The sequence below is a fragment of the Schistocerca cancellata genome, chromosome 7, assembly GCF_023864275.1.
Source record: "Schistocerca cancellata isolate TAMUIC-IGC-003103 chromosome 7, iqSchCanc2.1, whole genome shotgun sequence".
In the NCBI taxonomy this organism is placed as follows: domain Eukaryota; kingdom Metazoa; phylum Arthropoda; class Insecta; order Orthoptera; family Acrididae; genus Schistocerca; species Schistocerca cancellata.
Window position 1 is genome coordinate 375,357,087 of NC_064632.1, and position 16,924 is coordinate 375,374,010.

Genomic DNA, 16,924 nt, shown 5'->3' on the forward strand with positions numbered 1-16,924 from the left:
CAATTCCTAAAACTCTCCTTTTCCCTAGTGAAACTGAGCGCACACCCCCTTTTTGAAATCTAGTCTGGCACATGGTATCACACACAATGGTCTTAAATTGGCATCTCTGGCTGTCACTTATCCTACTGCAGGAATACATTTCTCCAATTTCATCAGTCTGTCACCCTCACCAGTCTGGTCCTTCATAATCACACACTTGAAGCTTAAACTGTGCTTGACAGTCTTATTCATTTCACAAAATCATTTTACTCTGTGACTATAACTTCATAAATTTTATTACTGCAACAGACTCTTGCCCTTCAACATTTGGAACAGTATTCCCATCATCATCTGAGGAAGCTCTCCCAGCTACTCTTGTTCTATGTCCTCATGGGATTATCTACAGCCAAGAAATAGCCTACCCCTCTGATGCAACCTCCATCAATCCCTTAATGAAACGACCATGCCTGCTGACTTTAATCTGCCTTCCATATTCCCAAAACTTCCTTCCACCCTCCAGGAAATACACTGCTCCTACACATCCAACCTGTATCACTGTTGTCAGTCTTTCTGCCAAAACTCTGACCCCTTCAGAAGTCTCGGTATATTCTCAAGACCTATTCTTTAGTATAAAAAAATTCAATTATGTTGGGTTAATAAATGACCTTTCCTTTATTTGTTCCTCACAATGGAAACACACATTCGCCACACATCACACTAAAAGCAGCCAACCAAAACCTCACATAGAACCTTGTTTAAACCACTTTTATCGTACCCCCAACTATGATCCTCCTCCTGTTCAACCCAGTCATCCCTTGGTTATCTTTCAGGAGTTCCTCTCTTCTAACCTGGCCTCATCTTTCTTTCCTAAATCTCTCCCCAGTGAGTTCAACAGCACTCCTAATGAAACATACAGTCATCCATAACTCTAAAACCAATCCAGACATTGTCATCCTTCCTGCACACAGAGACTCCAACACAGTGGTCATGAATCATACTGACTAGTGGCTGAGTGTCTCCACAAACTTTCAGACACCTCTGCATACATACCTTACCACCATAATCCCTTCTCAGAAGTCTTGACAGTGTTGTGCAACACTTCAAGGCCCCAGGTCCATTTCAAAATCTGACACCTAAACCCATCTCCTTCCTTGCACCAGTAATCCTCACATCACCACCTTTTCCCTACTCCCCAAACCCAACCCTACAGGTCTCCGCACTGCTTGTGCCATTGTGACTAGGTACAATGCTGCCACTTTGTTGACAAAGGCCTCCAAACCATTGTCCCTAACATCTGATCCTACATTCTGGACTCTGCACACTTCCTTCAATGCCCTTCCACACTTCTTGTTGCACTACCACGAGACTCCTTGTTGGTCACTGTGGATGTGATATGCTTATACATCAACATTCCCCATGCCACTATCTTCTCCAATATCATCCCAAAACCAAACCTACCACCTCTTTCGTAATCCTCCTAACCAACCACATCCTGACCTCCAATTATTTCACTTCTTAATGCCAATTTTATAAACAAATTATTGTACTGCCATGGGTACTCCCAAGGCACCACCCTATGTCAACTTATTTATGGGCCATACAGACGAATCCTTCCAATCCAGTCAACACCAAAACCTCTTGCCTGGTTCAGATTCTTTTATAACATTTTCATGATCCAGTCTCAGGCAGACACAACCTTTGTTCTTTCCTCCATAACCTGAACACCTACTCCCAAATATGCTTCAATGGCTCCATGAATGTGTGTATTCATATCAAGCATACCTACCACCAACAATATCTCTACTCTTGACAGCTGTCACCCATTCCATGTCAAAAAATCTCTTCCAAGCAGCCTCACCAACAGTGGATACCGCATGTGCAGTGGAGAGCAGGAGATGTCAAAATATAACGATAACTTTACCAGAGCTTTCACCGACAGACAATATCCTATCCAGCTCATCCATAAATAGATCTCCCATGCCACCTCCTTCTGCCACTAGTAAGACTATTAAACAGCCACTGACCAACACTCCTCTAACCATACTGTCCAACATTGGCCTTCAACAGGGCTTTGACTACCACTTGTCTTGGCCTGAGGTGGGAGATATCATACCCAAATTACCCAAAATAGTGTTCCCGATGCCCACCAAACCTACAGAATATCCTCGTCCATTCCTACTCCAACACTGCATCCCATGGGCCATTCCCCTGTGGTCAATCCAGGTGAAAGACCTATCCCATATCCAAACAGGACCTCTTACCACAGTCCAGTCATGTATCTCCTACACAATAAAAGACTGGTTCACATGTGACAAGAGCCATGTTGTAAATCAGCTGTGCTGCAATTACTACACAGCATTCCATATAAGCTTGACAAGTAACCAACGTCCACTTGAATGAAAGGCCACCAGCAGATTGCGGCAAAACTGCAAACTTTACCATCTGGTTGAACATGCTGGGGACCACAACATTAACGACAAACTGGTATCACACAGGTCATTTGTACACTCCCTTACAACCAAGTATCTCTGAACTACACGGGGGGGAATGGTCTTTCCAGCATATCCTACACTCTCACAATGCCCCTGGACCAAAGCACTGCTAACTTGTTTGCTCCTTACCTTTCCTGTACCACCTCCTGTCACACCACTCCTTCCCCATCTACATTGTGTACTGCCTACTGTCCCCCTTCTTCTTCTTCTTCCACTACTCTCCCCACACACTGAATTTTCGTCTTGTTGTGTAACTGCCAAGTCATCTGGCAAAAGAGCTGCCTCGTATGACCCTTTAGACACTCAGAAAACTGCTTTCAATAATTGATATTCAACAATCAATCTCACCGTCACTGCAAGCATGTACATTTGGTCATTTGATTGTGTGTACTCCTACTAGAAAAAGAGCAAAGCTAGAGTTAATTGTTTTTTTATTACGCGTTTGTGTGCACCACACACCAGTCCTATATAGGTAAGTATTTGCCTTTCCCTTATTTTATGTACTATTTTTATTTTATTTATTACAGTAAACCTCTGCTATTGTTTTAACAAAATTTAATTAGGATTGAAATACTTTAAGCAATATTTTATCACTGTCAGTGGAGAAGTAGATATTGAAATTTTATAAGATTTTTTGTGGATCTGTGTGTTGGCATTTGACAATCCATGACCACTTTTATTACATCAACATTAAGGAAATTCTCTTGAAAATTAAAGTCAGTCTGGGCAGCCCACAATTTATTATTGAAAATAGCTGGTTACTAGATTCATATTCTTGGGAATCTGAAGTTTGGAGAGTAGTAGTAGTTGTTGTCGTCTTCAGTCCCGAGACTGGTTTGACGCAGCTCTCCATGCTACTCTATCCTGTGCAAGCTTCTTCATCTCCCAGTACTTACTGCAACCTACATCCTTCTGAATCTGCTTAGTGTACCCATCTCTTGGTCTCCCTCTACGATTTTTGCAGAGTAATAAGTAGTCAAAATACAATGTACTACCACACACACACACACACACACACACACACACACACACACACACACACACACACACACACACACACCTTCCTTTTGGCAAGTAATGCACATACATGGCAAATGTGCTCTCTACACACACACACACACACACACACACACACACACACATTCCTTTTGGCAAGTAATGCACATACATGGCAAATGTGCTCTGCAATTTTAAGTCAGTAGGCACAAAAACAATGCTAGAATTTCGAACAATTGAGCAAAAATGCTCATAATGATTTCTCTTTTACCAGGAAGAAAATTCACAACTTTACAGAGTCATTAACATATATTTACAGCACTTTACTTCTCATTGGTATAACTTTTTCAGTTTGGTCAATAATCTATTAACAGCACTTTCAATATGCACATAGGTACAGTACATGTCTTTTGCAAAAAAAAGCATCTGAGGAAATTCAATTTATTTCCTTACAATTATTGACTGAGTTGAGTGGATGCAATGAACAAAAAGTGAGAAGATACAAATATTTTGTTCACTAACTTAATGTTAAGTTGGGAATATCTGCAACATCATTACCAATAACCTGGAGTGTAAAATGAGGAAAGTAAGTCTGAAGATAATTTATACACTGTCACTTTTAGAAGTTTTAGTAAATGGTAACAGATGTAAATTGTCCATATTTCACTATCAGTCTTGATTTATTTGAAATTATGATCTAATAATTTACGAAGGATATATAGTATGTCAAGTACAGTGGCTCCACTTTAAGGGAGATGAGATAGCCACACTTCAAATACATTACTCGTTACTTAAATGGAACACACAACAAGTTTCAATATGAAAATACTGAGAAACAAACAGCACTTAATGCAAAAAGGAATGCTTTCTGTGAAAAGTCTACATACTAGTGGATATGACAGAAGCTAAAATTTAAACTCATTCCAAGAATACAGTGAAACATTGTTCTGGTCCCATTCCAAGTTATCTTTGTAGAATATTATTAGGAAAAATTATGAACAAGAACTATTTGGTAACTTCAGTGAAACTATGACTTCTTATAACACACTGTAAAATGAGAATGAGAAGTGCTGTTATTGTTTAAATGGTGAATAATACAAACAAATGCTCCACTGGTCAACATCCTACTAGAATAATTAAATTTGTACATGTCTTCTTCAGTAACTGAGATAAATACTTAATATGTTCTGCCTACAATAATACTGCAAAATATTACTAAATTAATGTTATCACTTTACACATTAATCAATAAAGGGAATCACACTTTCATGTAACGATTGATACATTTGACAATTGCACATGAGTAACATTTTATAATACACTATATACATAATGGCTTATTTTATATAAAGAGCTTGTCATATTAAGGCACCAACAATTTTAGATGAAATGACATACTAGCTGGATTCCAGTACTCTTCCACAAACAAATATTTACTTCTTATTTGCAACTTGCATATATATTGACAATCTCAAGCAATTTCCTCACAAGTTTGTTTTAGAAGAATGCTTTGCTCCACATGGTTCAGTCTGATAAATTACTAAGCTGTCAATCCAAAAATAAATATATGAACAGTATTCCATCCTCTTTACAAAAATTATTGAAGAAATTATTTATACACTGATGAGTTACATGTATACATTACTTCCCTTGTATCGGCAAATGTAAGAACTTCCATCAATAAACACTTAGTATTAAAATAAAGTATCAAATTCACATTGTTTCTGACTATATGATTACTTTGGCTAATGTTACACATCATTCTGACTTTGCATCACTGTTTCACCCAATGATCCACACATTAACTTTCTCGTATCTTTAAAGTGATTCATACCATCCACATGACAAGCACAGTTCACGCCTTTCAGGCACTGCTGATCCTAAACAGTAAATTAATGCACATTAGATATTTTGTGCGTATATTGTAACAAGGAGATTAATGAATGTAAACAGTCTTTTCCTACCTTTCTTGAACTCTGCATAATTTGGTTCTTTTTATGTGGAAATAATTTAAATTATCATTAAACAGTACAACAATACATATAAGGATAGATTTTTCATGGATAAAAAGCTGCTTAAAATTACTCAAAAAAGGCAAAACTTCAAGGTAACTACTTACAATGAGATACAACAATGTCTGTACTGTAAAACCTGTCAGATGTTTTTAAACAACTGTGATGTTACTGCATCCATTTCTGATAGACCTTCATTCCTGCACAAACAGTGAACAATCTACACATATCACAATATATAAGGCATATATCAGTGTGCCAGTTGTTCCAAATGATGACACCAGCAGTCGCCTAAGTCAGCTTATCTTATGATTTTAGGTATTTTAACATGAACACCTTATTTCATTGAGGGCTGCCAACAAAGTAATATAATTAAAATCTAGTGCAGTGTGTCATTCAGTGAAAGACCTATCATTCTAATTATTAAATTACAATAAAATGTATGCAAAACATTTCAATGTTACTTTATATTTCTAATTTTCAGTAAGAGATCTCAATAGGAAAATACAGAAATAAGATGTAAATTTATAGGCAGTTCTATAGCTGGAAGATCTGAGTACTGAAAGTACAACTGACACAATACCTAAGCTTTCTGCTGATATATTTGTGTTGAAAAAATTCAATTGAAATTCGTAACTAAATGAGGTGAAAATGCACAAGATGTTTAAATATATCATACTTCTGAAATAACATGACAGGCATTAAAAGTCACTGCATGGCCCACATTTATGTTTTAGTGTGTAAACTGAATTTGAAAATGGCCATTCAACTGCTGTATAGCATGTTCAACTACTTGATACCTATCAGTAACCAAACTGTTATATTCTTATACTCCTCACAAAAAATACAGTTTCTGCTGTAACTCTGCCATACAAACAACACAAATAGCTGCCACTTCACTTCACACTCTACATCTGATTTGGCTAAAGAAAATTTCCAACATGAAGCTACTGTCTTTCTAGAGTGTGGAAAAACCACTCTGTGAAGCGACGTAGCTGTTGTGCAGCTGCATGTGACTCCTCTTGTAACCTCCTATTTTCATCCCGCAGTCTCCGATTTTCATCACGAAGTCTACGAACTTCATCTTCCAATGATAGTCTACGTCTGTGATCCTGCTGAACTGATCTTCCCTGACGACCAGCACTTCCAGTTCTGCGTAAAGGACACAATAAATTCATCTTTATGTCAAATGTATTTGATAAAGGAATAAAAGAGAAACTTTAATGTGACATCAAATAATGGAAAATTCAGGATGGAATAACAACAATATGGGAAGGGTGGACTGCTGCTCACCCTAGAGGATTGAGTCACAGACAGGCACAATGAAAAATAATGCTATAAATATTCAGCTTTCAGACAAACAAGTCCTGATGAAGGATTTAATCCAGCCGCTGAATATTTTTAGCATTCTTTTTCATTATGCCTGTCTATGGCTTAATGCCATCTTTTGTAGTGAGTTTGTCTGTTCTTTCCATACTGTTCTTAAAATCTTACTGTATGAAGATTTGTAAATATTACTTGCCCTAAACACAGGATATATTAATCTCCTCCTACAAACAATGTGTACTAGCTATGAAAAACCAGTACAAATTAAATATTGCATTAATTACCTATGCATTTTCTGGTTTTAAATGGTAAAATGTAATAGGTTGAACAGAAAAGCCCATTTTAGGTCATCCTCTAAAAGTGCCCCCAGTAAGGAATGGTGCACAGAGCCCTTACAGCTCTGTCAAAGAATACAGATGAAAATAGAAGAGGCAAAAAAATTTATAGCACAAATGAAATAATTAAAACTTTAATACACATAGTAGCTAGTACACATTGTGTCAGTAAAACAGGTAGTACTGGTAATATACATAAAACACAAGGGCATAAATTTCAAGTGTAGGGGATGATAAAAAAAAAAGACTCTTCCAACTTCTTAGGTGTACATGTAGACAGCAAATTAAATTAGTCCTGCCATATTCTGGCTCCGGCAAAAAGACCATTGTTCTTACATGTATAGTTTGTGCAATTACATAGTCACAGTTGCTTGCTTTGGAACTCCCATGCATTGTCGTCTTATGGTGACATATTTTGGAGTAGCCAGCCCCTAACAAGAACTGCACAGAAGACAGTCCACATTATGGTGTCAATCCAAGAGACAATTGAAGGTATCAGCACCCAAACTTCAGATTTTCACAGTGATGTGATATGTCATACCTTCTCCCTTGTATATCACATCAGTAGGACAACAACACAAGGTAAAAGCAGTATTTACACGGCAACAAAATTAACTTCATCTTTGTGCAGAAATGATTAGCTTACTCCAGTATGAGAAACCAAAATACAAAAGAAAATTGAACAAATACCTCTCGCAGAGACATTATTCCACTGATAATTTTATACTGAGATGTCTCATTGTGTATGCATGAATACAATCTCTTATTTTCTGTTGTAAAATATACGTCTGTTTCCTTGTTTCACAGTATTACTTCAGTCACTGTGAGTACCAACACTAATGTCTCAGACTATTCATCAACAAATTCTTGTTTTAATGCACAAAATACAATATTTTTATCAGTATTTACATGTCCACTGATCTAAGTGATAACACGAATCTATCAAATTCTCCTATTATGTATTCACTATTTTAAGTTTTGTAAATATTCATTATAGTAAATTTTGTAAAAAACAGTCTCTTTCCATACTCTAGCAACTCTACTGCTACTGATGAATGGCATTTGTATACACATAAGCAAGGCTACTGGTGTCAGTGTAGTTAGTTTTTATTTTGGCTGAACCAGTATCGGGCTACATGCCCACCTTCAGAGGCCTTGCGTAAGATACACAATACGTTGTTGTTGTTGTTGTTGTTGTTGTCTTCAGTCCTGAGACTGATTTGATGCAGCTCTCCATGCTACTCTATCCTGTGCAAGCTTCTTCATCACCCAGTACTTACTGCAACCTACATCCTTACTGCAACCTACATCCTTCTGAATCTGCTTAGTGTATTCATCTCTTGGTCTCCCTCTACGATTTTTACCCTCCACACTGCCCTCTAATGCTAAATTTGTGATCCCTTGATGCCTCACAACATGTCCTACCAACCGGTTCCTTCTTCTTGCCAAGTTGTGCCACAAACTCCTCTTCTCCCCAACTCTATTCAATACCTCCTCATTAGTTATGTGATCTACCCACCTCATCTTCAGCATTCTTCGGTAGCACTACACTTTGAAGGCTTCTATTCCATTCTTGCCCAAACTATCTATTGTCCATGTTTCACTTCCATACATGGCTACACTCCATACAAATACTTCCAGAAACGACTTCCTGACATTTAAATCTATACTCGATGTTAACAAATTTCTCTTCTTCAGAAACGCTTTCCTTGCCAATGTCAGTCTACATTTTATATCCTCTCTACTTCGACCATCATCAGTTATTTTTATCCCCAAATAGCAAAACTCCTTGACTACTTTAAGTGTCTCATTTCCTAATCTAATTCCCTCAGCATCACCCGACTCAATTCTACTACATTCCATTATCCTCGTTTCGCTTTTGTTGATGTTCATCTTATATCCTCCTTTCATGACACTATCTATTCCGTTCAACTGCTCTTCCAGGTCCTTTGCTGTCTGACAGAATTACAATGTCATCGGCGAACCTCAAAGTTTTTTTTCTTCTCCATGTATTTTAATTCCAACTCCCAATTTTTCTTTTGTTTCCTTTATTCCTTGCTCAATATACAGATTGAACAACATCGGGGATAGGCTACAATCCTGTCTCACTCCCTTCCCAACCACTGCTTCCCTTTCAAGTCCCTCGACTCTTATAACTGCCATCTGGTTTCTGTACAAATTGTAAACAGCCTTTCACTCCCTGTATTTTACCCCTGCCACCTTCAGAATTTGAAAGAGAGTATTCCAATCAACATTGTCAAATGCTTTCTCTAAGTCTACAAATGCTAGAAATGTAGGTTTGCCTTTCCTAATCTAGCTTCTAATATAAGTCGTAGGGTCAGTACTGCCTCACGTGTTCCAACATTTCTATGTTCCAACATTTCTACGGAATCCAAACTGATCTTCCCCGCAGTCTGCTTCTACCAGTTTTTCCATTCGTCTGTAAATAATTTGCGTTAGTATTTTGCAGCTGTGGCTTATTAAACTGATAGTTCAGTAATTTTCACATCTGTCAACACCTGCTTTCTTTGGGAATGGAATTATTACATTCTTCTTGAAGTCTGAGGGTATTTCGCCTGTCTCATACATCTTGCTCACCAGATGGTAGAGTTTTGTCAGGACTGGCTCTCCCAAGGCTTTCAGTAGTTCTAATGGAATGTTGTCTACTCCCGGGGGCTGTTTTGACTCAGCTCTTTCAGTGCTCTGTCAAACTCTTCACGCAGTATCGTATCTCCCATTTCATCTTCATCTTCATCCTCTTCCATTTCCATAATATTGTCCTCGAGTACATCGCCCTTGTATAGATCCTCCATATAGTCCTTCCACCTTTCTGCTTTCCCTTCTTTGCTTAGAACTGGGTTTCCATCTGAGCTCTTGATATTCATATTCATACAATACATTAATACATAATAATATATGGTGTCTGTGTCTGTGTCTGTGTCTGTGTGTGTGTGTGTGTGTGTGTGTGTGTGTGTGTGTGTGTGTGTGTGTGTGTGTGTGTGTGTGTGTGGAGGGGGGGGCGAACACGCCTCATTTCCTTATAAACCTCTGGATCTATTTCGATGTAACTTGGTGCACATATCATTTACAATTTGGAAAAAAGCCCAGTGTGAATAAGAAGTACGTACCTTCCATAAGGTTGGGCATGGGAGCATAAACAGAAGCATAACATAGCAATGTCGATGAATTTCAACCACATTTTACATATATATAGGGCTCATTATTTGTATACTGTATGAGTAATACAGCCTTACTTGCCACCCGTATACTCGTGGGTGGGGATAAGAAGCCCTGATGTGTAAAAATATTTAATAAAACTCACAACCTGGGAAAAAAATTGATGTAATGCTAAGCCACCCATCGCACCACTTTGGCGGGAAGGTGAGGGTGAGGGTCGGGGTGTTTGTGAAAGGGTGACAAAAGCATACGGTAACTCAGGGATGCTTGAAGCATTTTCAACATAATATGTATACAACGAGATTCATTTTTGCATAGAAGTACTGCGGGAATGAGATATCCCTACTACCACTATGGATGGGGATGAGAAGGGGGCAATATGTAAAAATGTTCTTAAATGACCTTGTAGTGTTTCAAGAATTTCCGCATAAATTCTAGAACCACTTGGCCTTATACCATCTCGAACACACAGCATTTTAAATATAAGTGTGAGAGAGCCTATTTACTGCGCATCACCTGTCTGTGTGTGCAGGTTTGAAGTTTATCATGAGACAATTGTAGACACAGTGGTTGGATGGCACTGACAAGTGTTTGGCAGTCACGCCATGGAAGCTGTTGTGAAAGAACAAGGAATGTTTATGTATTCAGTGCTGTTCTGTAACTTTGATGATTGTAGTGAAAAAAAAGAACAATGGAGTTGGAAAGAGACTTACTTCGTTTAGGGCATGGAGACGATAAGACGTGTTTAAATGCAGAATGAGAATGGACTTGGCTTTTAAGCCAACACTTTCTTATGTGTAAATAAACTCTGTTTATAACCTTTGAACACAAGAAGTGACTTACTTGATAGTGTGTTTATGTGGAGAATGAGTTTTGTAAAAGTTTGATGTTCAAATATACGTTGTGAAATGAAGTGAAACTGCTTATGTCTGCTTATTTTTATAAGTAGAAAGAGTCTTGAGAAATTTCTGTTCCTAGCAGATATACTTCGGAGAAGAGAAAAGGATGTTGCAGCAGCAAGCTAACCAGCAAGGAAAGTTGGCTGACAATCTCAAGTAAGTCGTATCGTTAAAGAAGTAGGATTTTGCACTTAAGTTGTACAAAGAGTTAGAAAATGTTGGTTTTTGTTTCATATATTTAATTCCTTGGAAGATGTTTAAAATATGAAATGCAATTTGCCTCTTATTGTGCTGCTCAGTGTGTCAACCAGGTCACGAGAATGTGCACTACAGTGAGTCAACAATTTTGGCGTGTTTCACAACCATAGGTCAAGCCATACAGTTGAGTACCACAGATAAATTTAACGTCCTCTCTGAAGTCTTTTACTGTGTGAAACAGAAAATCAGAAAAGTAAATGCAGTGTAAGTAAAATATGTGCAAATATGCAAAGCTGCAGGTAAAAGCCTAGTAGACAACACAACAAGCAGCCTTTTCTTATCTACATAAAAACAATGTTATTCATCAACTTCATAGAGGCTTCAGCACACCGTGAATACAAAAACTGTAATTTCTCCAAGTAAGACGATCCTGTAAGTAAGGCTTATTTTCAACTTAAGCGTCTTTTAACTGTGTCTGTCTGTAACTTAATGTGTGCTTATTTATGGTAAGTGGCAATCTACCAGGATACTACGTTGTTAGTATTCCTACCTGGAGTTTCCGTTGTTTAATTTTAAACTTAGGTCATTTAGCGACAGTCCACATTTTGATAATACAAGGAGAAATAAAATAAACAAAAAGATGTGGTTCACATTGATTTTTATCTTCAGTAACTTTTTTTGGGTTCTAAGTTCGTCAACTCTGGTATCACCATCTTTAATTACCACCACCCTCCTCCTAATAGCACAGCTGTGAAATGTTTATCTATGTTGCCACAAATATTTCACAGTTTCTTCGGAGTATGTTGCAGTTTCTGAGGCTGTGGTTACAGTAGAACCTGAGGTTGCAGCTGGTTTTTTTGCTGAGAACGTAACAGATTTCACTTCTATACTGATTTTAGAATGGTACATTGTTCCAAACATATCATCTGCCTGCCACTCTCTCTTTGGCTGTGTAGAACCAGCAGCTGATACACACACTTTCGTTCCCACTCATACCTTGCGGTGAGCATCGACAACACTGCCGCAGGAAACATGGAAGTATGCCACTGGCCCCTGTCTAGACTTACTGCTTCCTCTAGAAATACGTATTGCTGTTGTGTATTTGTCCAAATTTAAAATTAATTCAAATTGATTCAGCCAAACTGCTGTTTAAACAAGGTAGAAGTTCATAAAAAGCCAGAGTACACAGTATTGATCCCATAGTCGTCAACACAATGTAACTTGCTGCCTGCTCACCACTCCCCTTCCCGCACTCAACCTAGTTCTCAGCGAAGCTAGTGTTCTCGTTGCCCCTCTAACTCTTCCTTCCCAGAGTGTTGTGTTTTAACAGTTGTGAAACACAGACTGCAATATCTTCTAGGATACATGTCATATGTAACATCACCAGCTAATAAACAAATAAAAGATCACAACTGTAATTCAGTAAAAAGTCTCACTTTCACTCATCCCTTGATCTAGTGACATCTGTTAATACTACCTCTATGATGGGTCTTGCTACTGTAATTTATTTTTGAGATAACAATTACAGTCAGACGAATATAACTTATTTCATTTTTTAGACATTTCATTCTGGATCAATTTTCTTTCTTGGTTCATGTATATTCACCATCTCATTCTGAAGCTGATTAAAAGCGCGAACATTTTTAATCACTTTTCTAATACGTGAACACCAACCAAATTTCTCATTTGCAACCCACTTGTTAAATAATTATGGTATCTCATAACCAAATAAAATATTTACTTGCATTCAGAATCAAACAATGTTTTTTGAAGGACAACACTGTCATCTTACCTTTACTTAAAAAGCACCATAAATGTTTGCATACAGTATCCATACAAATAAGACAACTTTTATTACAAACCTGTTCAAATACAATTAGAGTCTGTAATATGATAGAATTTAATGCCATGTCCTCCGGTGTTTTACGAAATGTCAGATTTTAAACAGATCAAGACTGTTGTGGTGAATAGTTCATAGTTTCTAACATATCACTTGCACCAGCACCGCACAAGTCAGAGGTCCTGTGACTGACTGAGCAAAGTCAATACTGTATTGAACACTTCAGTATATAATGAAATCTCAAATCTGTCTAAGCACAATCATCACTTGCCCTACCCACCCTTCTGAATTCTTCAAAATAAATCTGCACTTTATCTCAATAGCCAGTAAGACGACACTATTAACCAATGTAAAAATGTTTACCTCAGCAGCAATAGTTTAATACTTGAATATAAGAGGACACTGTAGTTTTCAAATGATGAATCTGGGAAAAAGTCGCATTTTATAATTTAATAAATACAGGATAAGTTTGTAACATGTAGAACATCAAATTAGAAGTTCCTCCTCCAGCAAACAAAGATGAAAAAGTGGAAAGGATAAGTAGAACAGAGCAATACACAGGAAATAAGTCAGCATGAAGTAAACTTACTGTTTACATTGAGAGACAGAACACAGACACTAATGAGCAGCTACGTGAAAAAAAAGTGCCATACATGAACTGAAAGAAATATACCATCAATCACTAACTGATGTAGAAAAACTATGTAAAGAATGCCATAACAAGAATCTGAATTGCACCACTCCTGTAAATTAATACAGAATAATCACAGTTTTAAACAGGACTCAAAAGTTTTACATTGTATAATTTAATTATAATAATGTACTACATGCTTCAGTGAATTAAAATGGCAGCCAGCAACCATCAGTCACAGCTATTTTTCGAGCTTCATGTGTGTCATATGGAAGGAAAGTGTAGAGTGAAATACTGAGGGATTTGGTAATATATGATGTGACTGAGGGGGGAAAAAATTAGTTTCTTGGTAAGCATTTTACTTTCAGTAAAACAATTAAGAACCAACATTTTCAGTTTTGAAAGTTTCCTTTGCCACATAGCCTATCAAATGATTTTTAGGTAATTATCTGCTAGAAAAAGATTCCTTTGAGTCTCATAATGGCTTGGTAATGAATTTTTCATCTTTATGTAAGAAGTCATTGCTAATCTGACCTTCAAAATTTGGTAAACTATAGTGCTTGGAGAGTGTCTCATCAAGAAAAGTGTGACAGCTGGTTGCTTTCTCCAAACTGGAGCACAAACATATTTCATATAGACAAGGTTAATAACAGCAGGTTGAACCCAAAGGTGTTTTATGGTTCACATTTCTCTTTTATGCATGATCATGAAGTTTGGATTTCATTAATAGTTTCAACTTTGTTTATGAATTTAATACAGACCACAACAAATACACCAACATATCCACCTATTAGTCAGTCATCCCACTGACTCCAGTCAACAGAATTTAAGGGGCTCCAGAAAGGCTCAAAATCATGAAAAGTTCAATTTTTACTTTTTTGCGTTTTCTGAATCTGCAGACTATTACCTTTTAATAGATATATAATTTATTCAATTCCGAAGACTACAACTATTTTTAAATTTTTTTTGAAATGTGTTCTACATGGGCGTGACCCACTGTGGCGCTGTTAAACTGCTGTCAAATGGTGTTATTAACGTCCGTGTTCATCAGGTACATTTTAGTGATGTGAGATAAAGTATGTGTTGTGGCTAACCTGTGATGGTTCAATATATATCGCTGGTGTGATTGTCGATTGTTTCATGTTTATTTACTCTGTCGTTATCTCGAAAAAACTCAGTGATGGTAAAGGGTTGGATGGGAAGGGAAGGTTAACTGACAGTGTAACTGACAAAATACAGAACTATTATGGAATGGCTATTAGGCAAAATACACAAAGTGTCGACGAAATGAAGAAGGCTGTTTGGGCTCTTTTTTTTCATACTTCTTCAACCGATGAAAATCCCCAACATAGCTTGTGTCCCAAAGAAGAAGACAGTTGGTGTAAATATAACAAAGGATTGCTAACTGGTGAAGTGTACACTCATAAGTATAGTCTGCCTCATGCAATAATGGAGGTGATAAAACCTATTTTCAGAGACTTAGCAGCACCTGAACTGTTGAAAAAGTGTATTCACGGAAAAACTCAAAACCCCAATGAAAGTGTAAATAGTGTTATATGGTCGAGAATCCCCAAGACTGTATTTGTTGGAATAGAAACACTTCACTTTGGTGTGTATGATGCTGTTCCGACTTTCAATGATGGCAACATTGTAAGGTGCAAGGTATTTAGAAATATGGGAATGAAGATAGGTTCTAACATGGTACGAGCGATGTTTGCTTTAGACAAGGAACGCCTTCGGGCTGCAGACAGGGCTGTAAAGAGTCTAGAAATACAAGCAAGAGTAAACAGGAGGAGGAACAAGAGGAAGCTGGAGGAGGAGTTTGCAGAGGATGAAGATAATCCTTCCTATGGACCTGGAATGCACTAAAAAGTTAATCCAATCTTTGTCGCTCGATTCCCAAAACTTTTATTTTCTCATACTAATTACATGTTTTCTAAGGATCTTCCAAGCATATTTGTTTCAAACTTTCAGTAAATGTTACACAGTACCTTCTGCATAATTTAACACAGCCTTTTTCCAAAAAACTGTATATTTTTGAATATATAAATAAAAAATTGCAAAAAAATGTTGTGAATTTTCATTACAATTGAAAAAAAATCATCTTTAATAACTGAACTAAAATTTTGTAAAATCCCTGTGTTAAGTTGTAGCCCATATTCCAATAAATAATCTGTAAAAAGTTCAACTTCTTACCTCAAATACTTTGTGAGGAAAGATGTAATTTATAAGCGTTATTTTAACATTGCAAGTATAGGGCGTTCCGGAGCCCCTTAAACCCTAATAGTCTACTCTTGCTTATCTGCAGAGTAAAACTTTTGTCCTCAAAGCATTCAGTAACTCTCAGTGTTAGTATTCACAATCTGAGTGCTATTTATTCATTAATGGTGTAGCTTTTGTTCACATTTCTCAATGTTTTTAAGTTCATTTGACAGAGTTAATTTATTGATTTCATATTTATTGTTACATTTTCATATCTTGTCAGTCATTTTTAAACATGTAATTACAATATTCACATGTACACCCCAATCACATTCCCTGTTGGCACCATATCTATACCTTCTCAGTCCCCTCTAGGTGGTAAGTAGTAGGGCATTGTCATGGCTACGGGAGTGTGTGTTTGCGTGTTGTGTTGCTAGTGAAAGAACTAGTGCTCAAAAGCTATTGTGAATGCTGTTTTCTGTTATGTGTTTCTGTGATCCACGTATCAATCCACTATAGCTGAGTGGTTGCTTTTCCTTTATTTTACCTATATCACTGTCATTATTCTATCCCTACAGGGGCAATATAAAGGCATCTGAAGAATATCTCTAGATTTGAAAGCTGTTAACTTCCTAAAATCATGCCCTGAAATGACATCAATTCTGTGTGAGAATCTGCCCACTACACCCAGAATAGATTTTTGTCGCCCTCCCGATCTCCACAATATCCTTGTCAGACCCTATTCTCCTTGTGCACCTATCTCCCTACCCTATGGCTCCTACCACTGTGACCATCCCTGCTGCAAGACTCGTCCTATACATCCTCCGACCATCACCT

At 37.3% G+C, this 16,924-nt stretch overlaps 1 protein-coding gene across 1 annotated transcript in view; it reads right to left on the bottom strand.

Moving 5' to 3' along the window:
* Positions 1-3,767: 3,767 nt before the first annotated feature.
* Positions 3,768-16,924, bottom strand: part of LOC126092784 (signal-induced proliferation-associated 1-like protein 1) — a 175,578-nt gene continuing 162,421 nt past the window's right edge. Inside the window, exon 22 of the mRNA XM_049908511.1 lies at positions 3,768-6,631. Coding sequence (XP_049764468.1) covers positions 6,427-6,631 — 205 coding nt within the window. The 3' untranslated portion in view covers positions 3,768-6,426. The remainder of the gene's footprint in view (positions 6,632-16,924) is intronic.